This window comes from Hemiscyllium ocellatum, chromosome 20 (genome assembly GCF_020745735.1).
Source record: "Hemiscyllium ocellatum isolate sHemOce1 chromosome 20, sHemOce1.pat.X.cur, whole genome shotgun sequence".
NCBI lineage: Eukaryota > Metazoa > Chordata > Chondrichthyes > Orectolobiformes > Hemiscylliidae > Hemiscyllium > Hemiscyllium ocellatum.
In genome coordinates this window covers 32,762,039-32,789,591 of record NC_083420.1, presented here as the reverse complement: position 1 = coordinate 32,789,591, position 27,553 = coordinate 32,762,039, and the positions used below count along the sequence as shown (strand labels likewise).

The 27,553-nt window shown below is 39.5% G+C and overlaps 1 protein-coding gene across 1 annotated transcript in view; it reads right to left on the bottom strand.

The window, feature by feature from the left end:
• The window catches only part of myo15aa (myosin XVAa), a 151,652-nt gene that overhangs the window by 110,409 nt on the left and 13,690 nt on the right, over positions 1–27,553 (bottom strand). Inside the window, exons 4-16 of the mRNA XM_060840978.1 lie at positions 25,136–25,245; positions 24,561–24,635; positions 19,601–19,697; positions 15,869–15,972; positions 15,651–15,714; positions 14,536–14,649; positions 11,023–11,184; positions 8,629–8,742; positions 5,011–5,069; positions 3,118–3,241; positions 1,969–2,064; positions 664–795; positions 264–389 (exon numbers count right to left, since the gene is read on the bottom strand). Coding sequence (XP_060696961.1) covers positions 264–389; positions 664–795; positions 1,969–2,064; positions 3,118–3,241; positions 5,011–5,069; positions 8,629–8,742; positions 11,023–11,184; positions 14,536–14,649; positions 15,651–15,714; positions 15,869–15,972; positions 19,601–19,697; positions 24,561–24,635; positions 25,136–25,245 — 1,377 coding nt within the window. The remainder of the gene's footprint in view (positions 1–263; positions 390–663; positions 796–1,968; positions 2,065–3,117; positions 3,242–5,010; positions 5,070–8,628; positions 8,743–11,022; positions 11,185–14,535; positions 14,650–15,650; positions 15,715–15,868; positions 15,973–19,600; positions 19,698–24,560; positions 24,636–25,135; positions 25,246–27,553) is intronic.

The window sequence follows — 27,553 nt, the reverse complement described above, 5'->3', positions numbered from 1 at the left end:
TACTATTGATTACTACTGGAACTAAAGTTTCACATTTGATTTCTCCTTTGTCAATCCCTCCTATTCTCAATTTTCCTGTATTATTTTCTAGTTCCTACAACTTCTCCCAAACCTGATGATGCAATTTGTGAAGCAAATGCTCAGTAAGAAGACACTTAATGACAGGACAGAAGTTTTAAATTCAATGACAGGACCTGCCCTTTACAAGCAACAACAGTGTGAATTAGTGATGAGGTAGGTTGTAAAAATAGAATGATAATTACTTGATATGTCACTTTCCCAGCATAGTGTTTAATGGAGAATTCAGGCAGAGGCATCTTTGGCTTTGAGTACAGAGGGTTGTTGCCATGGTGATAGTGACATTTTTGCAGGAAAGTGTGGTCAGTTGCCTGTTTTGAAAGAACAGAATGTTATAGTCACACAAACCTATTATTTAAAGGTTCAACAAATCCTACAACTATCTAGCATTCAGACTTAGGAAGAGATCACACTGTCCCTATTGAATGTCTGGTTAATCTGACTTGAATTTTACTGTTGATGGCCTTGTACTTTGTAAATTTCAGGGACACCCTGAAAGAGAGAAAGAGGGAGATTGAAAATCAGCAATCTTTAAGATAGTGTTTAGTCAATAGCAGGAATGGCTCTAATTTACATCCTTCCAACCTGTGGGAAGGTGCTTTGGTCATCCAGTATCCTAAGGATCCCATGAGGCCTCTGTGAAATGAGATCGAGGCAAGTCTGGTTGTCACTGAAAGTAATTTCCTTCCAATCGATCTGTTCTCTGATATATTCCTCCTGTAAACGGAATATACATGGAGTTAAAATCATTCAAAGGTGAAGAAAATTAACTTGGTCAAATAAAACAGGGTGGTTCGGTTCAAACTGATCTTCATGTTGCCTGCAGGTTTCTCCAACCCCACTCTAGGTAATGATGATGTGACTGGATTGGATTTCGGTGTCCCCGCGATCGAACCCTAATGACCAATCTTCATGGGTGAACTTAGCTAGTAGCTGTCAAAGCATATGACAGAACACATTCTCTAAATTACACAAGGTTCAATAATGTAGACATTGACTATTTTTGCCCTCACTAAACCCCAAAATACACAGCACAGCAATTGCAGCAGAGATCAGTTGGTTTAACATACACTGTCAAATTAACAACATCAAATATTTTCAAATTGTACAACTCAGTGACATACTAGATAGGACATCCATTCCCTGTCCCACAGGACAGCCATGATTGCAGAATTAAAGGATTATGTATATTGATCTATCATTATACAGGAATGGGACAGTACATTAGAATAGCAATGTACAGCCCCAGTAGAGGATTGAGACAATACAGTAGCACACATTTATATCATCCCAGTATGCATTGGGTTAGTGTGCTTCACCCCATTATGTAGTGCCTGTACAGGATGTAAATGGAATGCTATGCATCATTATATGGTCCTGTCCAGCACTGATGTATTTTACAGACCATTATATGGTCCAAATACGGAACAGGGCCAGTGCATTAGCAAACCATTTTATGGTTTAAGTACAGGACTAGAACTTTGTCTTAGCACCGCATTATAAATTCACAGGGAATGCCTGGTATAGTATTTTGGCACACCATTACATGGTCCTGAGGTAAGTGTACCATTCAGTGAGCTCTTTGCTGAAAGAGATGAAAGATGCAGTGAATTTGGAGGTGCAACTATCATTTGATAACATTAAGTTGAAAAAAAAGATTGCAACGTTCACGTGAAGAGAGATCACCAATGTAAAATGCTGCTGGAAATCAGATATAAAAATACAAAATACTCAGCAAATCTGACAGCATCTCAAGGAGAGAAACAGTTCTTACTTCACATTGTTGATCTTTCATCATATTCACAGATATTTGCATACATCTATCTGACAAAAGGAAAATAGATATCTTGCAGTCACATAAAATTAAAAACAAAACTTTAAATCTATTACCTGCTCCAATTTGAAGATGATCTTATTGAAGAAGTATTGTAGGTACTCATTAGCATAATTAATACATAACTGCTCAAAGCTGTTAACACACAAATCCTGTGAACAAGACAAATGAATAATTGGAGTGTTCAGGGTTACAGACATCAGTGCATCACTCAAAAATTGTTTGGAGAAATTGCTCATTTTATGTGTTAAGAAAAGTGGTTCAGTTGCCTCTGAGACTTGTACATGTAAGTTATTTAATTATAGTGTGCATTCACAAATCTATTTACCTACAGTAAGTAAGGATTATTTTCTTCTACATGAATCCAGTGTTGTATTATGTTATGGGCAAGTATTTCCTCATCTTGTTTTGAAGCTAGATTTATGGACATCATGTATACAGTATGTGCAAGGAAACGTGGGCTGCAGACATATAAGAATAGCTTGATTATTTTGTTGAGTTTTATTCAGAACTTCTCTCAAAACTTGCATTTCCATCTCATCTGAATTTGCTGTCCCTTTTGCTTTCTCTCCTGATTTCCTTTGGTTCCTTTTTTAAACCTGTAGATGCAGTGTGAAGTTGCTTACTATGTGCTAATGGAAAAAGGAGGGTTGTGGGGACAGGCAAGGACAGAGGTGTCAGGAGGGGATGCAAAGCAATGAATAACTTTTAGAAAACAAAACTGCAGGACATCATAGTTTTTAAAAAAAATTTTGGCCACAGTGATTTGATTTTCCATCTACTGGAGCTTGCTTTATAAATTCCTCAAGAAGCTGAAAATGTGTTGCTGGTTAAAGCACAGCAGGTTAGGCAGCATCCAAGGAACAGGAAATTCGATGTTTCGGGCATAAGCCCTTCATTCCTGATGAAGGGCTCTGGCCCGAAACGTCGAATTTCCTGTTCCTTGGATGCTGCCTGACCTGCTGTGCTTTAACCAGCAACACATTTTCAGCTCTGATCTCCAGCATCTGCAGACCTCACTTTTTACTCAAATTCCTCAAGAATCCTGACACAGGTGAAGGGTTCTGTCATGGTTAAGATGTGGCTGATGCAGAGGTTGTTTTTATAAAACCTTGATGAAGTAAGGATTCTTTTCCATTTAACATGATAGGCTAATTAATGACTTGCCATTTTTCCACTGTTTCCTTTCGGCAAAGTGAACATACCTCAAATCCGTAAATATCTAAAATTGCTATGGACAAGGATTCTGTCTTTGGAGAAACCAACTTGTTTATCCTGTCAGTGAGCCAACTGAAGAGCAAGGAGTAAAGAATCTTGGCAACAGCATCTCTGCAAGAAAAGAACAGCAATTACTTCAACAATCCTGGTCCATGAACTTGTATCAATTAGAAATACTCTGATCTAGCTGCCCTTGGCAATATTATTCACATGGGTGCTTTAAATATCATTCAGTACTATCTCTCCATTGTTTGTCACGACTATCTATTGCCTCTGATTTTTCATGTTGCTTGTCACAATTGCCTCAAGCTAAATATTGTGAGTACTAAAGCCATTTTGAATACACCCCCAAATCTATTACCCCATTCCTAATTCCAGTTCCATCCCTGGCCATTGTCTCAGGCTAATCCAGAACATTCAAAGTTTCAGCATCTTAAACTATCCCTTAGTTGAGGCCTTTGTCCTTTCTACTTTCAGTTCTGTATTATTAACCACCTTCAACACAAATGCATTTGTGATTTCCAGATTTGAAAAATTTCATGCTTTCTTGCACTGTCTCCCATTTTCTACAAACTTCAGCTCATCCAAAATATCCTATCCTGCTGTAAACCAAGATCACCTCTCTGCTTCCTGATGGGCAATGGTTTACATTTTCTCAGAACATAAAGTTAGGGAGAAGAGTAGGCTATTCAACCATTCCAGTCTAATCTGCAGTCAGCTCCACTTTCCTATCTGCTTTCCATAACTCATGACTCCCTTGTACATCAAAAAATTCTTTAATGCTCAAAGCTAACATTTTCATTTAATTTTCAGTTTTGAACTGCCCATGACCTCCAACCCATGACCTTCTTTTAGTCCAATTCACGATATATGTGTCCAGAGATCTCTGAAATTCCTGTACTATTTTTCAGGTTATTCAGTATTTGTTGACACAGGAGATTGATGGAACCTCCAGGACACTGGAGAGGCATGATTCATGCTATTAGAGTTCAAACAATATATCTACAATAGTTCCAGGGTTCATATTTTCAATCATGTAGAAATCCTGTGAATCTTGGACTGAAACTCCACACAGGTTGTACTCGTCTCTGGTCATTGTCAACATCTTGACATGCAAGCATGAAACCTTTACCACCTGAAAGGGCAAGGGCAGCAATACATGGGAACAATACCACTTGTAAGTTCCTCTCCAAGCCACACACCATCCTGACTTAGAAATGTATCATTGGTCTTTCACTGTGGCTGGATTATATCCTGGAACTCTGTTCCTAACAGCACTGTGGTTGATCTACCTTTCATGGGATGCAATAGTTCAAGAAGGCAGCTCATCAGCACCTTCTCAAAGACTGGGCAATAAATGCTGACCTAACCAGTGTGCCTACATCCCATGAACAAATAAATATCTCTCTCTGGATTATGTCTGCATCACAGCAGAATAACGACAAATCAACCCTTAGGAATTTCAGCCTCTCTACATCCAACTTTTCAATAAACCATCCAACACCAGTCTCTCCATCAAGCAATTTTTCTTCAAGATGAAACAATGCAAATCTGCCACAGGGAAATCAATGAGCAAGTGTCTTGATCATTCCGCTAAAGGAACACAGAGCACAAATGGTATTCACAGAAGGGCACTGCATTTCTCTGAATGTAAAATAGTCAACAAAATATCAGCTAATACATTTTCTCCAGCACATTACTTTCACACCATCAATCAAATGTCACTGATTTTATCTCCAATTAGCTTTCACCAAAAGTAGCACAGCATTACAAGCAATGGCTTCCCTCCTCACCCATAACCATTGCAGCACCACAAGGAATACTTGGCAGATTTTAATTGATCACTATCATGGAGTGAAAGAAAACAACCACATTCTTACCTGGCATCAACTGCACTTTCCACAGTTAGAGGAGTGAAAATTTTCTCCCTCATGGTTTCCTTAGAGCAAAAAGCATAAGATAAACTCAATAGAAACCCAACATTACAAACAGTTGTTTCAATGTGAAATGTTTTGAGCATTTAAATGTGTAATGTTTTCAATACTTAAAGGAGAAAACCAAAATTCTTTGTCCTCAGCTCAACCAATGCCATGATTGAACAATCTGACACCAAAGAATATTCCTTAGCTTTACTTCTGTGTGGGGTGCATGTAGAGGAAATGTGGGGGTGGGAAAGAGCAGTAAAAGCAGCTGAGCGAGGTGTTGGGTTTGGGGAAGAGTTATTAGAGGACTTGGGGGAAGAGTTATTAGAGGACTTGGGGGAAGGATTGAGGGGAGAGGATACAGTGACCTATGACACAATGACTACATCCTGCTTGTTAGCATTAAGGCTGGGGAGAGTTTTGGGTGTGGGGGATAGTGTGGATGCGGATGTGTGGTGTGGATATTTCCCTAGTGCTGTTATTCTCACCTCAAGGTCAAATTTTTATCTGGGTTCAGATACATGTTAGGGTGCAAATGGTCAAACTTCATATTTTTCAAAGCAATGGTTTTGATGCAAAATCTGACCCATTGGCGTTGGGTTCCTCAGTGTAGGAGTGGAATGAAAATCACAATGACTAACTCCTCCATTTTCACCGGCACACATATCGGAGAAAGGACTAGATGCTTGGGCAAGTATAAAAACTCACCTGATATTTTGGTGCAACTTTTGAAGGACCTGATATTCCCTGCAAACAAATTTAGATTATGACAGGGAGGTGTGAGTGGAAAGATGATGATTCCCTGAAAGGCACACTTACCACATCTGAACCTCAGCAAGAAGGAGCCCTGTACTCACAACCTCAGCCTTCTGACTATTAAGAAAGGCACTTTTGCACATCTGTAATCCACAATGGACATCCTCATCCCATTTGTGGTACAAATGCACAGATGGAGCAGCAGTAGCAGCCTGAAATGGCTGACTCACCACATGCACGGCTGCAAGACAAGGAGGTACTATGCTGTAAATACGGAAGAGAACGAGGCACAGAATGGTGAGAAACTACCTACCCTACCTCTGTTAATCATTGATGGCATTGGTGCAATAGTTAGAGGTGACCTTGGTTTAGGAGATCAGGATGTAGAATTGGTTTGGTTGGACATGAGGAATAGCAGAGGAAATAAGTCCCTAATAGATGTGGTCTACAGTCCCTTTAACAGTAACCACAATGCAAGGTGCAGTATCCGAGAAAATAAAGGGTGCTTGTGAAAATGGGACAGAGATAATCACAGGGGAATTTAATCTATAGAATTCTGGCTGAAGAAGGGTCTCAAAAGAGATGGTCGATGAGGTGTTAAATTTCTTAATTTCCCAAGACTCTGGAAAACTATCAGGCTGAGAAGTCAAAAGTGTAATTCTTCCAAGAAGGAACAGAAACATAAATTAGAAAACTACATGCTTGGCATTTGTCATGGGGCATGTGTTAGCATTGATCATTAAGGGTGTTATAGCTACAGAGAAAACAGCGTAAGCATGAATGAATCATTTTCTGTCAGAAGAAGATACGTCTGTGTTGACAAGTGATCCTAGAGCTTTTACAAACTATTGAGAGTAGACCTCTAGCCAATCGGAATTCTGAGGTGTGCACTCTGGTGGCCTTGAATGTAATGGACCATAGATTTCTCTTCAAACAGCTTAATAAAAAGCCCAGCAATTGACCTGTTTAGGATGTCAGTATCTACAGCACACAGGTGCATTCATAACAGTGGATGACTTTAAGACCATCTCACACAGGACTGCAATGTATCCTCTGTCATTTGTACTGAAGGTTCAGAGGCCATCTCCAGCAGTATGTTAGGCCTTTGTTGAGGCGATATTTTGATGCTGCACATTTGGTGTCATTTTATATGTAAGCTACAGGAGGAATTGTCTCCACCTCAGATTTGCTCCAACCCTGAACAAAATCTTGATTCACAAACTGTATCTACAGCCTGCCTTCCTGAAAACAATGAAAATTTTGGGCGGGATCAGACAAGTGGGTGCAGTCTATAAGTCAAGGTTTGGACCAGCTCATGTTTCATGAACCAAAAACAAACATTTAGCCCTCACAGCAGGACCTTTGTTGGTTCAAGTCTGTATCCAGAGATCTGGACAAATATTGCAGAATCTTCTCTCATGAGAGAATATAGGACCGGGGGTGGGGTGGGGGGGTGGTGGGGGGGGGGGGGGGGGGGGGGGGGCATTGCCTCAGAATAAAGAGGCACCAGTCTGAAATGAGGAGGAATTTCTTGTCTCAGAGGGCCTTTGAAACTCATTGCCACAGAGACCTTTGGGGATAAAGAGTCCTTGTGTATAATTAAGGCTGAGATAGATAGATAGTTGATCAGTAAGGGAATCAAAGTGTTAGGGGGAAAAGCAGGAAGTAGATATAAGAAATGTCGGATCAGCCACGCTTTTATTTAAATGGCAGAGCAGGTTTGAGGGACCGAATGGCCTACTCCTGTTCCTATTTCTTATGGTCTCATTAACACCCAAGTACAGTAGTATGCTGCACTGTCAGAAGTGTTACTGCATCAATGAGATAACAAACTATGGAATCCCTCAACTGATGCTGAAAACAGATTACCTCGTCATTTATCTCATTGGCTGTGATGCGCTTTGCACATCCTAAAGATATGGAAAGCACAATATAAATGGAAGTTATTTCTTTCTGTATGCCAGAACCTTATGTGTTTGTAAAACTTTTCAAAGGCAGATCATAAAATCTTGACTTGGAGAAGTTTGGAGGTTCTGATATAAAATCTATACATTGAGGTTGATGGGTGGAGCGGTTGCTGAAAGAAATCCATAAAGTGGACAAAGTGGACATTATAAAAATGACAATGGGAGTGGGTCAACAGACTCTCAGAAATGGATAACAGTGAAATATTGAAGTAGGAGGGTTCAGTCAGTTATTTTGAATTCTCTGGTCAAAGTTACCCAAGATATTATTCTTAGCTATTTTTAACATTGGGTATTCTCAGTGCAAGAAACAATGTTCAACTGGAAAGAGTCACACATGAGGTAAAATGAAGAATGATGTGGAGCTGAGAAGGAATAACAAGTTTGAGGAATACAGGCAGTCATGAGTGAGGAATCGTGAAGATGAATTATTTTGAGGAACAGGATGATAATGTAGATAAAGGAATGCCTCAGAAGAGCTTGGGATGCACATGTTCAGATGTCTTGTTGCCTTGAATGCAAAAAGCTTTCTGCAGTTAGCATTCATCATGTGAAGAGATTGGTCAGATAAGAGCAACAGCTGACTTAAGCAGGGCAGCACCTTGACTGTCTATACTGCTCTCAAATTAGGATGTCACAGGACAATGGACAGAATACCAAACATACAAAACTCTTTCATTCTAATATTGTTGTCTGTATCTTTTTCAACTGTACTTCAACAGATGACATATTTGAGGTGGTAGGAACTCCAGTCTGAATTATGAACAGATTCTAGATTCCTTCCACTATATTTCATGTGGAAACTGACCTTATTTATAAGCTGCCGTGATCTGCAGCTTCGGTGAACTGAACTTACTGTCACTTTATATGTGATGGACTTCTGTAGCCCCTCAGGAGAAATCTGTAACAGTTCTGCCACCACTCGAATCTCACGAGCACTTACCACCGAAGCAGTCTCCTGTGAGTCGGTCTGTAACATATAAACGTGTGACTGTATCAATGAGACAGGTTCCTTGCATTCCTTAACTATCAGCAATCTTGGTTGAAAAATATTAGATTCAAACATTGACAATAATGTGTCATTAAGGGAACAATTTACCAACGTTTTTGCTGATAAATCAAAGTTTACTCCTGAATACTTTGGACTTCTGTCAAATGATCTGTACCTATTACAGTAAGATGCAAACCTTCCAAGAATGTATTATTCTATCCGTAAACCTTCAACACTTCTTAACAAAGGATAAAAAAATTAAATGGCAAGTCTCCAGAATCAAATTAAAATACCAAAGAAAAAGTATGTAAGTTAGCTCACTGAGCTGGATGGTTTGTTTTCAGATGTTTCGTCACCAGGTAACATTATCAGTGAGAGTCCCTGATGAAGAGCTGGTAGCATGTCCTGCCTCTCTATTTATAGGTCTTGATTTCATCGGACAAATGAGCAGGAAATTTGCCATCAGGATACATGAGCACAAACTAGCCACCAAAAGACATAACCCACCATCACTAGTTTCCATGCATACAGACAAAGAAAGACACTATTTCGTCTGGGACAACACCCACATCCAAGGACAGGCAAAATAAAGACACACACGAGAATTTTTCGAGGCATGGCATTCTAACCAGAACTCCATCAATAAACTCATCGATTTAGATCCATCTACCTTCCCTTGAAAAAAAGAACCAAAAATGACACCACCCATCTTAAGAAACCAAGACCTATAAATAGAGAGGCAAGACATACTACCAGCACTTCAGCAGGAACTCTCACTGATGATGTTACCTAGTCGTTGTGACAAAATGTCTGAAAACAAACCTTCTAGCTCAGCGAGCTAACTTAAATACTTTTCATCAATCTGAGCTACAAATCTTCCTAAAAATCACTAACACCAAAGAAGCTTTACTGTTTAACCTTGAACCAAATAAAACACAAGCAGTAATTATTAAAGATGCACACTGAACAAGTAAGAAAATTGCTCTAAACAATTTCAGCTATGACCTTAACCTGAATTCAACAGACTTAAATTTGTCTCATCTTTTTATTGTGCCTTTCACTCCATTGTGTCTTTAAATATATTCATTCTCTGGAAGACAGGTCCTTTCTTTTAGGGTCTGACTGCGAAAGTCACAGCTCAGGTCAATGGTATATTTCCACCAATATGATGCCCTGATTCATCTATTGGTAACACTGACAATAACACACTCAGCCCTCAAATTCAAGTGGATACTTCCTTGGCATCTACTTCATGGGTTGACTTCTCTTTTTATAGATACTTGATCCTATCCGATTCTCTAAAACTCATTATTTCTGTCTCTAAATGTACAACACTGAGTTACTTGATTAAACATAGCAAACTTTCGTTTGACAGGTTCCAAGTTCAGCCATCTTCTGCTCACCGATGTTTTAAAATCAAAACTAACTAGTTTTCATTTAGAATATAATTTCTGAGGGTAGGGTTATTACCACGATAAAAAGCCTCTCAGCAAAGTTCAAGCATTGTTTATGAATACAGATGCATTTCCTAGGTTAAAAATCCAAGCTTAAGTTATAGATGCACACAGGCATAATCAAGCAAATAAAAAACACTTTATACTAAACTGAAACCCAACATTTTCAACTCTTAATACAACCCGCAATAGATACAGTGATAACAACAAGCCAACAATAATTATACAAAGCCCTGGTTAGACCTCACTTGAAACACTGCGAGCAGATCTGGGCACCACTCCTTAAGAAGGATATAGTTCTTGATTAGTTCTCAGCATGTAATTCAGCCTAGAGAAATCCAATTCTCTTGGTGAATTTCCTCGGGCTGCTATCTGCAAGGAATTAGAGCAGGCAGTGGTACAGGTCAGATAAAATGCCAAAACTTTAGCGCCCTGAGCATCACTGACAGAATAAACTCATGGAATTACAACCAACACAATGAGCAACATTGGAGTTCTTGCTAAGCCACTATTTCAAAGAGGAGCAGGGGAGTGGTTGTGGGAGCACGCTGTGCATAAATTGGCTGCCATATTTCCTACACCACAACATTGGCTACATCTTTAAGTAAATTATTGCCTGTAAGTCACTTTGATATATCCAATGTTCATGAAAGGTACTTTATAAGTGCACAACTTTATTTATTTTCAAAGATCATCTGTGTGTGATATTAATCCTATCTTTTTCTCTCTACAATGTTGCCTGGCCTGCTGAGTGCTTCCAGCATTTCTTTATTTTCATTTCAGAGTAAGAGTCTGAAAACCAAACCTCATATTTCTCAAAGTAGACATTCCCAAGGTGAAGAACTGAAGATAGAATGCGGAAGATGCTGTTCTGTTCATCTGGACTAAAACTGAGCACCTCCATTGAGCTGAGCAGCCTGTGGAAATCCTCCCCATCGTCCTTCCCAGAAATTTCACAATTTCCTCCCTAAGAAAACAAATTTTGTTTTAAATGTTACTTTCAAGTGACTGCACTTTGAACAAATGAGATCCTCAACATGATTGATACCATAAATTAGCCAAGTGAAGTTTCTCTATGTGATACGAGATGGCTCAGTGCACTGGACACAGCAAGGAATATGTGCCCAGTAGTGATTGTAATGAGGTCAGCTGGGTGGACGTCATAATATGAATTCTCTGACTGGGGGCTGTTAATCTGGATCAATCAGGGACACCTGGCTGACAGATAAAATGAGATGTGTCACACATTTGGATTTTTTAAAACTCTCTATCCCCATGCTAGTCTTTTTTGTTTACTATTTCAATTCTGTAACAACACTTAAAGTATCTATACCTGGGCACCTGTATCTAAGATGGCACAGAGAGACAACATTATAAGCTTTTCACTGCACTCATTTGTGTGCCCATAATAATAAAGGCTATTCTTTTCTAATTCTACATTCTCAGAGTTGGCTCTGACGAAGCTGGACCAGCATATAGGACTTGCCACGTGTAAATAAAGGGTGACTTGGTGACATGATACCGGTCTCTGTGGAGATATTTCATGCTCTAACTGCATCCCAACTTTAGACAAGACCAGTGCATTAGAACTAATCTTGAGTCAAGATACTCCAGTCTAGCAATAACTCCAGCACCTACCCAATAATAGCAAACAGTGCCTCTGGATATCTTATTCACAATAAGCAAGGGTAAATATATCTGGCCAATGAATGCCCTTGTAGCCTTTATCCAATCATAAACAAGTGATGTTAGAAGCCATCAAGAGTGCGAGCAAATTGCACGTAGGGCACATGAGACTTCATACAACCAAATTCAATGGTACAAGGTCAAAGGGTCAAAGAGAAATCTTTCAGCAGCTGCAGTCATGTCTGGTATACAAAAGGTAGACCTTTTTGTTAGACCCAGGACATCATTACTTCAGCTGTTTCATCAATGATTTGCCTTCCATTATAAGATGAGCAATGCAGCAGACAATCCAAATACAGATCCCTTTATACTGAAGCAGCAATGCTAGCTATTGTACGACTTAGAGAACATCCAGATTTGGTTTGGCAGGTGACAGGAAATATACCATAAAAGTACCAGTGAAGTGAGAATCCCTGATCACTTTGAGAAAGCTCAGACTGTCCACCTACAATAATTCATTTATGAATTTTCCACTAACATCATTCAGGGCACTAGAATTTTAACTGGACCAACTAGATCAACTCAAGATAAGGTCAAAAGCTATATCCTGTAAAGACAATTTACTTCTTAACTCCTCTGCCAAAGTATCCAAGGTTCAAGACAGAATTTGAAACATTAATTGTTTAGGATGTAAGCAGCAGCCATTTTTGCCCCACCCTGGTTGCTTTTGAATATGTGGTGGTGAGGTGCTTTCCTGAGCTACAGCAGTCCATCTGCTGTAAGCACACCCACACAAGGAAGGATTTGCAGGATTTTGAACCACAACAGTGAAGAAATGTTGCTGTAGTTCCAAATCAGACCAATGTGTGGTCTCATGCATCTGTTGCCTTTGCTGTTCGAGGTGGTAGAGGTCATGGGTTTGGCAGATGCTCTCATATGAACCTTGATGAATTGCTGCTGCATCTTGTAGATGTTACACAATGCAGTTGCGCATTAGTGGTGGAACGAGTGCGTGTTTGAAGTACTGCCAGGTGTATCGATTACATGGGTCCTCTGATCCACTCTGAGCAAGTGGTAGACTACTCACCACTTGCTGTTACAGCTGCAAAAGTACTCAAGAAGCTCACCATCACCTGGCAACATTTTTTTCTTGCTTGATACCTCTACCATTGGATTCGACATCTGTCTGATTTGATTTCCTACTGATGGATTGTGGATGCAATGCTTATAATCTAAATGTCACATTGCAACAGCTCCAACATAGTTTCAACAGCATTGCACTTCTCATAATCTCTATCCCTGAGAAAGACAAGTGCATAGGAGTCATGGGAACACCATTATGTCTAAGTATTGCACCCTAACTTTTTCATGACTTTATATCATTTGAGCATCCCGGAATGGAAACTGTTATGGAAATACTTTCAGCTCAGTTACTGTAGCCAGTCAAGGCAAGGGCCCAAGGCAAAGTAGAGTGGTAAATGTTATTACCTTGCTCAAGAAAGGGAATAGGGATAACCCTGTGAATTACAGAACAGTCAGTCATACATCCTGGGCAGCACAGTGGCACAGTGGTTAGCACTGCTGCCTCACAGCGCCAGAGACCAGCGTTCAATTCCTGCCTCAGGCAATTGTCTGTGTGGAGTTTGCACATTCTTCCTGTGTCTGCGTGGGTTTCCTCCCACAGTCCAAAAATGTGCAGGTTAGGTGAATTGGCCAGAAGTGTGTACTGATTTATTTTGGAAAGTCAAACTTTAATGTAGATTACAGGGTTAAAGATAGGATTCTTGTCAGTGTGGAGGAACAAAGGGATCTTGGGGTCCATGCCCACAGATCCGTCGAAGTTGCCACCCAAGTTGATAGGGTTGTCAAAAGGCATATGGTGTGTTGGCTTTCATTATCAGAGGATTGAATTTAACAGCCACAAGGTTATGCTGCAGCTCTTTTAAGCCCTGGTTAGACCACGCCTGGAATTCTGTTCAGTTCTGGTTGCCTCATTATAGGAAGGGTGTGGAAGCTTGCGCGAGGGTGCAGAGGACATTTACCAGGATGTTGCCTGGACTGGTGGACATGTCTTATGAAGAAAGGTTGAAGGAGCTAGGGCTTTTCTCATTGGAGTGAAGAAGGATGAGAGGTGACTTGATAAAGGTGTACAAGATGATGAAAGGCACAGATAGAGTGGATAGCCAGAGACTTTCTCTCAGGGCGAAAATGGCTATCATGTGGGGGCACAATTTTAAGGTGAATGGAGGAAGGTTTGGGGAAGATGTCAGAGTCAGGCTCTTTACACAGAGATTGATGGGTGCGTGGAATGCACTCCAGCAGGGGTAGGAGAGTCAGATAAATTAGGGACATTTAAGTGACTCTTGGATAAGCACATGACTGATAGTTAAATGAAGAATATGTAGGTTAGTTTGATCTTAGAATAGGATAAAAGGTTGGCACAAGGTCAAGGGCAGAAGGGCCTGTGATGTGCTCTACTGCTCTATGTTCTATGTACCTTGTTAATGCAATTAGGAACGGACAATAATATGATTGTAACAGCATTGCCCACACTGTAATAACAAAGAAAACTAATTGAGCACAGATGAGGGCTGAAACACTAAACCTCTCTCACTGTTGTGACTTATTCTACACTAGGCAACACCTTCAGCCTTTAGGTGGAGGTTGTATCTGCACTATTTAATCAACTTACCTGATTCAGGTAGTAGTATGTTTCAGCTTCCTGAAGATAGAACTTTTGCTTCTGTTGGCTCGAGAGTCCTGCCAGCATCTCATAGAAAATGTGGTAATTTCTTTCATTTTTGGCCTAGATTTTGGAAAAGAAAAGGAAAGAAAGCTAATTTTTGCCCATTTTCTAAATATAACAGAGAGTCCTTGTTTTCCTGTTTCTAATAACTTTCAGACTGAGTTAAATATTTGAATCTCCCTGCCAAATTTGAATTTACCACTGGATTCTACATCCTTTGTGGCTGTCCTTATTTATTGCATTTGTTAGAGTGTCCTCATTAACCTTTATTGTATGAACATAATGCATAATGGCTGCATTACAATACAAACCCGAACTATGTAAAAACACAACCTGCACAGTAAGACTGATGGAAGCTGGAAATTGAAAACAATAGGCAGATGGTTGGCCACTATTAGATAAAAGAAAAATATCCACACAGTTTATGTGACAGAAGGAGTGAAATGGGAAATGTACTTAAATATTAGCTGTTACATCAATATGGGGATAAATACATAAAGACCAATTTTCTTTAGAGCATTTATATCTGCTTAGGGGTATCAGTAATCCCAAGTTCTATTGCCAACCAGCCAGAATGTACAAAATCATACGAGGCTAGCACTGCAGTGGGTTCACTTTAAAGTAACCCAGCCTGTGCATAGATCATCCACTCAGCTTAAGACCAGTTCAACTTTATTCTCCACTGATTTCAACAAACCACATACGTTCGGCTAAGTTGTACTACTAAGTGTGTTCTTCATTTATCCTAAGAAATAGTCTATATGTATATACTTTCCAGCATTTTGAACATTCCGACTAGGGTTGAGGACCAGTAGTACAGGCTAGTGCTCGTGATGTAGGAGCTCTTATACTTTACTGAATGTTAAGTTCATTTGAAACAGTTTAAATTTTTGAGACATCCTCTGCTGACATGAAGTTGAAACACCCACAAGTTATGGCTACTCCAGAGGTACATTTTAATCCTGACATGCATCAGAATCAAGCAAAAAAGACAGTTTAGCCACAGCCACATAGAAATTGGCAGAATGGTTTGAAACATAAAACTGTAACATAAGACACACCTGAAACACAATCCTCGACTTCTCAAGAAGATACTGTGAGGTTATGGCACCACATATCACCCCACTGTAAAAAGAGAATGTTAATGGGACTGGGTTAAAAATCAACATTCAGTGTTTAGCACTCCTGTGACACAGTGTTAGAGTCCTAAGTGAGTCAGTAAGCAAATGAATGTGTGCATAGAACTTCAGATTGTGACAGAAAACACGTTAATACTTACTTTTGCAAAAATATTTCAATGTACTTTCCAAATCTACTGGAGTTATCATTTCGAACAGTTTTGGCATTTCCAAAGGATTCCAAAAGTGGTGTGGCTTCAAGGATCTGTTCAGGAAAACTTTAATAAGTTGAAAAGTTCTAAGTTTTTCTTGGGAACTGAGCATAAAATTATAACAGTTCCTTAATTAGACACACTTAAATTGACCTATTTTGATCTGCTGCATGCTTACAGGGAATCACAAACTTGTCTCCTTGAATGGGTTAGTGTAGTGTCTCCTCATTTTGCAATTCTGCTCCGTAAATATCCAGGGCTAATTTGTCACCTGCCTCCAGGTTTTTCAATGCTCCATTTATTGAAGCTTCATCTGTCACAAAAGTACTCCACATTCCACTTAATATTGATCCACCTTTATGAGAGTGGTCTCCCATCTACGTAATAATACTTCACCTTTCCTGAGAATTCTCTACTCCCTGTGTAAAAATGCTTCACTTCAGTCAACAAAAGGATACTTGAGAAACATACAGCCAACATTTGCAATTTGTGTGAAATTTTTGAACTTTTGTCAATGATACAAAGGGCTAAAACCTTGAATAATGTTCAATTTTACCTATTTACTGAAACTACAGTTACTAGCACACTAACACAGGGAATGCACAGCTCGTGGATTCACTTCTTAGAAGTGAAAAAATTATTAATCAAATTTGGCTGATTGGATCAGGAAGGAAGTATCAATGAGCAGTCAGCTCAGTACCCTAGATTTTCTGACTAGCACAATAATTAAAATTAACCTTGTGTAAAGATCTGGTTGAAGATCTTTGTTGGGAGTTTTCCCTGAAAAATGAATCAAATTCTCTTGCAGCTGCTGATGGGCGTGATACATTTATAGAATTTATGGCTTTAATTTGAAGTTTCCAAGGTTTGCCAAACCATTTTGAATGACAGCGTTGTCTCTTTAATTGCATTTTTAAGCAAGTGTACTTAAACTGGAAGGGCTGGTGTGCATTTTGACTTGTTGTTGGAGATATTGACAGCAATCAATACCTTACCTCAATCTTCACAGACATCAAGGGGCAATAATGAGAAAAAAAAGCAGAAGATGTAAATGACATCAAACATATGATACATTTCACCAAACATAGCACATACTCTTTCCAATTCAGATCAAAAGCCTATTATTTTTGCCTGTATAAAACCATGGTTAAATGTTATTTGTAATGCTAGACATTAATATAAATCCCTAGATATGGAGGAGATCCCATTCAATTAAAAGATATCAAACTCCTCTCTTCAAAAAGAAAAGAAGGCCGAAAGAAGGAAACTGGAGGCCTGTTACCATCTGATGTAGGGAATGTATTATATACAGTTGATTTATTTGAGGAAGGATGTAAATACATTGGAAGCAGTTCAGAGGAAGTTTACCAGATCTTTAACTGGATTGGGTGGGTTACCTTATGAGGGAAGGCGAGACAGGCTGGATTTGTATTGTTGGAGTTTCGTAGAGTTTGACTTGATTTTATTAAGGCTTATAAGATCCTAAGGGATGTTGCCAGGTGAGACGTGGACAGAATGTTACCCCTTAATGGAGAACTTAGAACTAAGGGCCATTGTTTAAAAATATAGGGTAACCGACTTAAGACACAGATAGGGCAAACTTTTTTTTCTCACAGAGAATTGTGAATCTTTGGACTCTGTCCCTGAAAAGGCAGTTTTAACAAAGTATTTGAATATTTTTAAGGCAGAGGTGAATAGATCTGGGCAAAAAAGGGGCTAAAAGGTTTTCAGGGTAGGTGGATTTCAGGTTACAAGCAGCTGAACCATGATTGTATTAAATGGTGGAGCAAGCACAAGGAACCAAATAACCTTCTGCTCATTGTTCTATGGCAACCTTGTTCATATGCCTTGTCCAGTTATGGTCTCATCACAAAATAGATGATTTTGAAGATTTGAAATGGCATCAATCTAAATCTCAATATAACATATCTTAGTTATCAATATAAATGAAGAGAGCTCAGACTAAAGAAAAGTGTAGAATTAGAGCAAGGTTTGTATGATAGTAAATTGTATTACAGTTTTTTTCAATTAAACAGCTAAGGGATAACAAGGAATCACAGTTTAGGTGTACAAGGTCAGATCTTGTTTGGAAATCAGGAGGTGGAACTTTTCTTTTTCTCAGGGAATACTCTCTGGAAGAAGCTGTTGAATCATATGGTGGATTCCTTCTTGCTGAGTTGCTTCAACTGAGAGCTGAACCTTTCCTGACTGGGTGGACATTACACTTTACAAAGGGATAGAGGCTGCAGAGGACAGGGGACTAGAATGATCCTGGAATAGTTTCAATCACTTAGATGATTTGAAGAAGTTCCCAGATTTATCCTACAAATTGGAATGGGACTTTTATTACATTTTTCATATCTCTCAGTATGTCACATGGTTTGGGTGGGGCTAATAGAGCACTTATGTTGTGAAACATGAGACATGACAACCATACGGGAAAGGCTGGGTGGGCAGGGTCCTTACTCTGTCTATTATTATTTTAGAAAAGTGGTGGCTAACTGAGAGATGATATCCTTCCTATCCTAAAATGAGCGGCTGAAGCTGCACAGAAATTAATTGACTCCAGACAGACAATAACAGAAGCTTTACATCTTTACTATTGTTGCATTATGTTTGTTTGAGCTAGTTTAAGTGTTCAGAAACCTGATTTTAGATTAGATTAGATTAGATTACTTACAGTGTGGAAACAGGCCCTTTGGCCCAACAAGTCCACACCGACCCACCGAAGCGCAACCCACCCATACCCCTACATTTACCCCTTACCTAACACTACGGGCAATTTAGCGTGGCCAATTCACCTGCCCCGCACATCTTTGGACAGTGGGAGGAATCCGGAGCACCCGGAGGAAACCCACGCAGACACGGGGAGAACGTGCAAACTCCACACAGTCAGTCGCCTGAGTCGGGAATTGAACACGGGTCTCAGGCGTTGTGAGGCAGCAGTGCCAACCACTGTGCCACCATGCCGCCCACAGGCCCAAGTCTGTGAAATTCTGGAACTCTGACTTCAAAAAGCTGATAAACACTGGGGGCAAATGGAAGTTTTCGAGACTGAGATGGATGAAGTTTTGGTAGGCAAGGTTGTTAGGGGATGCAAAAGATGCAATTGAATTGCAGTACAACTCAGCCATGATCTAACTCAATGGCGGAACAGCATGGAGGAACATGTGCTCCTGTGATAATAATTAGAGTGTTCCTAATTGAAGCCAATGGTGAACCCCAGTACCTTCATTTGGTGAAATCTGATTTTTTTTTTGTTATTCATTCATGGGGTGAGGATGTCACTAGCTAGTCAGCATTTATTGCCCATCCATAATTGCCCAGAGGGCAGTTAAGAGTCACCCACATTGCTGTAGGTCAGGAGCCATATGTAAAGTGTAGAATCCCCAGAAAAGATTAGGTTCTTTAGTGACCCAACATTCACTATGATATACCTGTTCCTGGTAACTAGTTACCTCTGTGGAAAATGCTGGGGATGAGGGTGGCATTACCACAGCCACTAAAGTGCAGCAACATCTACTGTACCATAAGGACATTGAAGCTAGGTTCGCATGTAAAGAATAGCTTCTTTGGAAGGTAGCTGATTACAAAGAATTTAACTTGGTATCTAACATTTAGAAACAGTTTCTTCAGAAGGGTAATCATCAAGGAAACTGATCAATTGCTGCTACAAGTTACCTGTTGTGTTGCACTGTCTTTTTTTGTGTGGTGCACAGAAGCTAGATAGCAGAGGACCAGTTTGGTGGCTTCAGTCTTGCCTGATCCGCTTTCACCACTTCAAAAATAGAAAGAAACACAATGAGTGTTTTTACTTTTGCCTTGCCATATCGTGACGAGAGATCAGAATCCTGAAATACTTATGGATATATTAAACTTTGATTCTACCTTTTCAAAAAGAAGACTGTTTCAACCAAAAGATGACTGTGAATGCAAATTAAATGATTGGCTAGCAGAGTTCTGAATGTGATCCATGGAACGTCATACCTGTCCAGTCAGACAAACTTCAAACAGAAAGACTAAAAATGAATAGATAACAAGAAGCTGTCTACGCCCTCCCACTCCCCTCGCACACCTCAGCAGGAAGCCATCTCTTACAGACATGTTTGTGTTTTATTCTACGAGAAATATAGAAAAAATAGCATTAAAAACTGACTACAACCCGTGGTCTGTGTGTGTTAGTAGCCCAGTGGTCTAATGTGTGGACTTATGTGCTATGAAGGTTTGAGAACATCCATTAAACATGCCTGTAATACAATTAAAGAAAGAGAAAAGTCACTCTTACACTCCGAGTGCCGACTGCCAGTCACCATTGAAAGGAACCCGGACAAAAGGATTTTAGCCATCTTGCAAAGCCAAGAATCTCAAAACTGACTGTTCAAACACCAAATGTAACACCAAATGGAATACCAAATGTACCATCCACTGTAACAACCACACAGTTCTATTATCAAATCTTCACATATCACTCAAAGACTGGTGTATACATATATTTTTAATCTTTTATCTTTTTTTCTCATGTTATTCCTATTCTGTGTAATATGTGTTGCGGTACTAATTCTTCTCATGTTTTGTCGCTAATAAACTCACTATTCTGCTAACCGAAAAAAGCCTAGTTAGTTGATAACTTGAGAAACATGAATTCATTTGGCCTGGGAGAAAGGTATCCATATTAGAGGGTTCCTTTAACCTTGTGACGAATAATTGAAAGGGTGGGTAAAAAAAAGAAGGGGAGCACGTTCAACCCGGCCCTCCCAGAAGCTTAATAATTAGGAGTACCTTATCTGGAATCAGGGAACCTTCCTTAGAGACTAATCGTAACAACTAGTGGCTCATTTTCATGACTTGAGCCAACAGATGAAAGGAAGGAATTAGAGTGGGCAAATTACCACTTTAATTTTACTTTTAAAAAACTGCAAAAGGCTTTCTTGGATTTGCAATGCTGCAGTATAGAAATGTCTGCATTAGATGCAGATTCCTAGCAGAATTAGGGGAAGTTACTTTTGATGATTTTAAAGTTCTTGAACAGTTACAACATTTAGCAAGGCACGTAAGATTAGAATTTCATCCAAAAGTCAGGAAGCACAACATTTAATAGGAGTGATCAACAATTTACAGGTGGAAACTGAGGATGATGAGATGAATGGTAGAGAAATTACATTTGGAACAGAGGAAATTAGAATTTCAAGAAGAAGAGAAGGAAAGGCAAAGAGAGAGACAGAGGCAAACACACAAGAGAAAGCGAAAGAAGAAAGAGAGAGAGAGGAGTAGGACAGAGAGGAAATAGCAAGGTGATGAGGGGGAGAATTTCAGACAAAATGGCAAAAAAGGAATTTGAACTAAGACAGCTTGAGATTAGATTAGATTACTTACAGTGTGGAAACAGGCCCTTCCACACTGACCCACAATCCACCCAGACCCATTCCCCTACATTTACCCCTTCACCTAACGCTACATGCAATTTAGCATAACCAATTCACCTAACCTGCACATTTTTTGGACTGTGGGAGGAAACCAGAGCACCCAGAGGAAACCCATGCAGACACAGGGAGAATGTCAGTTGCCTGAGGCAGGAATTGAACCCGGGTCTCTGGCGCTGTGAGGCAGTAGTGCTAACCACTGTGTCACCATGCCGTGAGGTGAGGGGCAGCAATCCTGGCATGAAGACATCACTGGCTCAGATGTAAGGGCAGAGGCAGAGCCAATTCAGTTTACTCATTTAATTGTTAATTTTGATGAGGCAGAGGTCAAAGCCTTCTCTTTATCTTTTTTGAGCAGGTAGCAAGGAGCTAAAATGGCAAGTCCTACATTGGTCCTTTTATTTCAGAGTAAGTTTTCAAGGAAAGCTCATGAGGTTCACTCTCTCTTGCCTGGAGAAAGTGCCACTGATAATGAGACAGCAAAAATGACTATTTTAAGTGCGTACTAGTTAGCGCTGGAGACTTATGGCCAAAACTTCTAAATCCTGAGGAACAGATGTCACCAGACCTGCATGGAATTTGAAAAGCATAAGCAGCTTATATTTGACCAGTGACTTAAGACACTTTACATAGAATCACTTCCAAAAATCGTCATGAAATAATTTTCCTTGAAGAGTTTAAAAATTCAAATTATTTTCGATAAGAATGCACTGAGAGAAATGGAGAGGGACTCGTGCAGACAGTCTGGCACATTGGCTGATGGTTATGAGCTGATCCACAAACCCCTGTTCCCAAAGGAAATCTCTCCATTCACTTCCAACCAACTGGAAAGGATGGAGGTGGGGAAGAGTGATAGGAAACTGAGTATCCATGTGAGAGATGGAATTTCTGGCTGCCTTTCTTAGGACAGAAAGGGTGATATTTCTGTATCAGTACTAACAATGATTGAGTTGCTTGCATCCTGAAGGACATACAGGGCTATGGCAGAGGCGAGGGAACAATAAAAAAAACAAAATGTCTGAATCAATATACCTTTAGACCTGTATCTGTCCATAACAACATTTGTAAGGATAATAACTGCATAGCCCTTGTGAAGCCATAGTTCCATCTTTAAAATGAGGAAACCCTGTATTGTATTTCGTGGTACTACCACCATAGTAAATAGGATGAACTCAGAACATATCCAGCAGCAAAACACTGGGCATCCGTTAGTCACTGTGGACTATTAGCAATAGCAGAATTCTATTCAACTACAATCTGTAATCGCAAATATGTTCCACATGCTACTAATATCCTCAAGCCAGGAGATCAACTCTGGTTTAATGAAAAGTGCAGGAGGGAATGATAGGAGCTCCGCCAAGCTAAACTAAAAATGAGGTGTTGTGGTGCTGAAGCACATGAAACAGAGCAAACAGCATGTGATAGACAGAGCAAAGTAATGCTGCAACCAATGGGGAAGATCTAAACTCGACAGTCCCATAATTACAGATGCCAGTCTTCACCAGTTCATACACTCCACATGACATTGAGAAGGCACTATATTACAGAAAATCTTGTGGTACCTGCCAACACTCCTGTTAAGTATTGAAAACCTGTGCTCCTGAAGATCTAAGCCCTTAGCCAAGTTGTTCCAATACATCTATAATAGAGAAATCTACCTGACAATTTGTAAAAGTGCACTAGTATGTCCTGTCCACAAAATATAGGATAACTCCAATCCAGACAATTACTGCCTCAGCCTACTGTCAATAATCAACAAAATGATTGAAGGGTTATTGTTGTGTCTGTGGAATCGCATTTATGCACTAGTAACAATGACTGAAGCTCATTTTAAGTACTGCCAGGGTTGTTCACCTCCAGTTCCTAATACAGCCTTCATCGAAACATGGTCAAAAGAGCTGAATTCCAAAGCTGCTGAAGTGCGAGTGACCGCCCTTGAAGTCAAGGCCACATTTGACAGTGTTGAATCAAGAGACCCCAGCAAAATTGAAGTCAAAGAGAATCTTCTTTAGCATAATGGAAAATGGTTGTGCTTATTTGAAGCCAATCATCTTAGCCTCAGATCATTCTGCAGGAATTCCTCAGGGCAGGACCTTAGGTTTTCAGTTCCTTCATCAATGACCTTCCCTCTATTATAAAGTAGGATGTTTGCTAGATGAATAAGGGTGACAGATGCATGGGAAGAGCACATCAGCAAGTTTCCCCGCAAGTAAAACACTATCCTGACTTATAAAAAGGAAAGAACTGTGGATGCTGGAGGTCTGAAACCAAAACAGAAATTGCTGGAGAAATTCAACAGGCCGTGCATCATCTGGAGAGAAAGCAGAAGTAATGCTTCAAGTCCAGTCATACTCTAACAGAATGAAACTCAACATGTTAACTTTGCCTTCTCCTCATAGATGTTGCCAAAACTCCTGAGTTTTGCCAGCAATTACTGATTTTATTTCTGACTTGGATCTATAATTGCCATGCTGTAGTGATTAGAACCAGGTTGACCTCATTGACTATGAGGTCATTGATTGGGATTATTAACTTGAGCCAATCAGGAAAGCCTTTGCTGACCAATATAACAAGGAGAAGGGCTCATGTGGCACAGTGGTAGTGTCCCTACCCTGGACCAGGAGTCTCGGGTTCAAGTCGCACCTGCTCCAGAGGTGTGCAGTGACATCTCTTAACAGGTTGATTAGAAAAATAGGTGAAATAAAAATTTAACCAGGAGATTTGAATTTGCTCAGTTCAGGCAACTGAACTCTAGGCTGGCTAGCCACAGCTAGAGTACTGTACGCAAGTAAATAAAGGGTGACTTGATGATGGGACACCAGCCTCTGTGCAGTTATCTCATATCCTTTCAATGTCATTGGATCAGAAGACTGGAATTTTCTCCCTTGACAGCACTATGGGTGTACCTGCAATGGATGAACAGCATTCGTTTAAGAAGCCAGCTTGTCACCATCTCATGAAGGACAACCAGTGATAGACCAAATTTCTTTTGTTACTAGCAACACTGATATCCCAAGGAAGAATAATAAATAAATAAATATATAAACATACATAAATGAATTACTACAATTCCTGGCTCTTGACAGTGCGAAATTACCAATGCTTATCAAAAGCACAAGATCTTGAGTTTGGATAATTGAATATCCTTTTGTGGATTCTGGGGATGTATACATGCCTCAAACTTAAGCCAAGAACTCAATGTCAAAGAGAAAACTCTTTACCTGATTATAATGCACTGATTGTGTTTGGCATCAACCATTTTTGAATAGGCCACATTAGCAATGGCAAAGAGATGTCTGCAACAAAAACACAAGAGTATTGTAATCACTAAACATTCTAATATTTCAATACAACAGGACTTACTTTCTTTTTGTCAATACTGCTAGTACACCTTTCAATCAGGAGACATGACTTAATCTGAGCCACAGGATGTCAATTCCTTCTGGAGCAGGTGTCATTCCTCTTCTTTTACATGTTGCCCCTATTTCTCTCCTCTCCTTTTCTGAGCTTTGGGAGGTCCAGGTATTGGTGGTATGTCAGCAAGTAGCCACTCCTAAGGTATTAGCAGGCTAACCATACATGGAGGATCAAGGTAGCCAAATTGGACTCTGCCGTCAATATACCATTTGCTAGCACTGATTGCAAGGTAGCAATCAGCAGTCAGCCTGGCCAGTTCTAGCCCTAACTACTCCCTTGGCATTTACCACCTAAGTTGCTGCATCAGTGAGATCATTCACTCTGTACACCTTCTTTGATTACTCCCCAATTCGTACTGAAGTTATTGTTAGGCACTTACGGTGGGTTTTCTGCAAATGATTTTCCTTTATATTTCAACACTGCATCAGCCCCGTAAATGTTGTACATTTTATATGGATTCACAGATAAAAGGATGGTGCCAATGTATGTCTGCAGGAAAAGAAAACAAATATGTTTATGAAGATGTGATTAGGGTGAAAGCGATTCATTGGCAATAACCCTGAACAAACAAGTCACATGTGTCTTGCAAGCCTTTCATCCTTTTTTTGTGACAATGAAATGAGTTAATTTTTAAAATCAGAATGTAAAATTGTAATATTCTAAGCAGCAATGGATAGCCCTGAAGTTAATCTTCACATATTTTTATAAGCATTTATTTATAGAGATAAAATACTCTTGACAAGCATGTATCTCCCAACTCAACCACCTACATATGTTGGCATGAATGAGTCCCCAGTGAATTCCCATCACTTGCATACAGTAACAGAATAAATATAAACATTAATTGTTACATTTTCTGCCTATTAGGAGATCTGTATAATTTACTGAATGATTGAATGAAGCAGCACAGGGAATCTTTCATCCCATTATGCCTGTGACAGCAGTTATTCAATTAGTCCCTTCTTGCTTAATTATTCTTACCTTACTTTGCCCTTCTATTCTATTTAACCTTTACAATTTCTGCATACTGAATAGACTTATGTAAAATGCTGCTAGGTTTGATTGCTGATCTATGCTGAATGGCAATTAAAAACTCAAATGCAATTAAGAAATCTGGGTGGCGATCCAGAGATCCTTGGAGGATAGAGCTTTGAATGGGTGGACAACAGGTGTTTGTTGGCTTGATTGCTCAGGTGATAAAAATCACTGTAAAGACAACAGTGAAGCTTCAGAAATACAGATGTATTGGGGAGGGTGTAAGAGTGAACAGTGTGAGGAAGCTAGCAGATATAAAATTAGCTAAATAGAGCACTGGGGAGAGGGAGTACCAGGTGAGAGGAGATTGAATATATATGAGTCATGATATAATCTGAACAACAGGACGTGACAATAACAGTTTACTGCATGACTGTGTTCCTGAATGAAAGGGTGGATTAACCTTAGTATAGATACAGTGGAAGAAAGATAGTTTGGGGGAGTGGGGAGAAGTGAGGAATAACTCCAACCACTGGAGCATTCTCTTATGTACCAATCTTTTCAAATTTGAGATGGGTTTAATTAACTTCTATATAATTCTACACAGACACCTTGGTGGAATATATATATATATCGTTCAAGCCCCAAAACAGCCATTCATCACATTTTAGTTCCCTGCTTTTCAGTCACTTTTCTGGATATGGTGCTACTCTCTCTTTAATGACATTTCATTTAATTTTATCAACTAGCCTTCTGTGTTCCACCTTGTAAAAAAAATCTTTTGAGAAGCAACATCTACTGCATTTTCTTAATCAGCACAGACTTGTCATTCCTCAACTAAATCAATCTGATTCATTGGATGTAACTTGGCTTTCATGAATCAATATTGCCTGGTCTTAACAATCCATGTCTTTCTCGAAGAGTATTAGATTTATTGTATAATCTGGCCTCTTGAATTTCACATCTTGTTGATGTTAATTTGACTGGTTATCTTATCCAAAGCATCTAATTGCTTCATCTCCCGCCCTTGTTCCCTTTCTGAGAGTGTCATTGTCACAGCCTTCTAATAAATGAGACAAGTGTTTCTAACATCTCTTCATCCCCTACATAGTTTGTGATTTCATCTCCATTTCCACATTGCTGAAGTTTCACTTATTTTTATTTTAATGTGTTTATAAGCGCTTGCCCAATTTTTTTACAATCCCAGCAGACACTCTTTACCCCTCATTGGAGCTTTTCTAAATGCTTCTTTTTCTCTGCAATTATAATAATTACATGCAGTTTGAATTTACTTATATTTTGGGTACTTCTTTGTTGAATCTTAATTACATTTCAATTTCTTCACTCATTCAAGGGATTCTAACTTCTGTTGAACACTTAGTGCTTGAAGGACTATGCTTAGTTTCCACCTTAAATACCTCCCATTTTAAACTTTCCCGTTGTGTATTATCATATCTATTGATTTTTGTTCAAGTCTACGAAAAGGTTATTTTTATCTAATTCATTCATGAGATAAGGGCGTTGCTAGGTAGGCCAATATTTATTGATCAAACAGCAGTTAAGAATGGGTCTGGAGTCACAAGTAGGCCAGACCAGGCAAGGATGGCAGATTTCCTTCCCTGAAGAACATTGGTAAACGGGATCCTTTTAATCATATTGAAATTGCCCTTTTTTTAAAAATATATCTTTTACCTTTGTTCAGCTTTGATTTTTAAATTTGCATCATTCTCTAGCCTGGACAAATTAGATGGGTTAGTGGTAAAGTGTGTAACTGACTAAAATTCCCTACCTAATCCATAAAAATGGCTGATGTGAGTCTGAT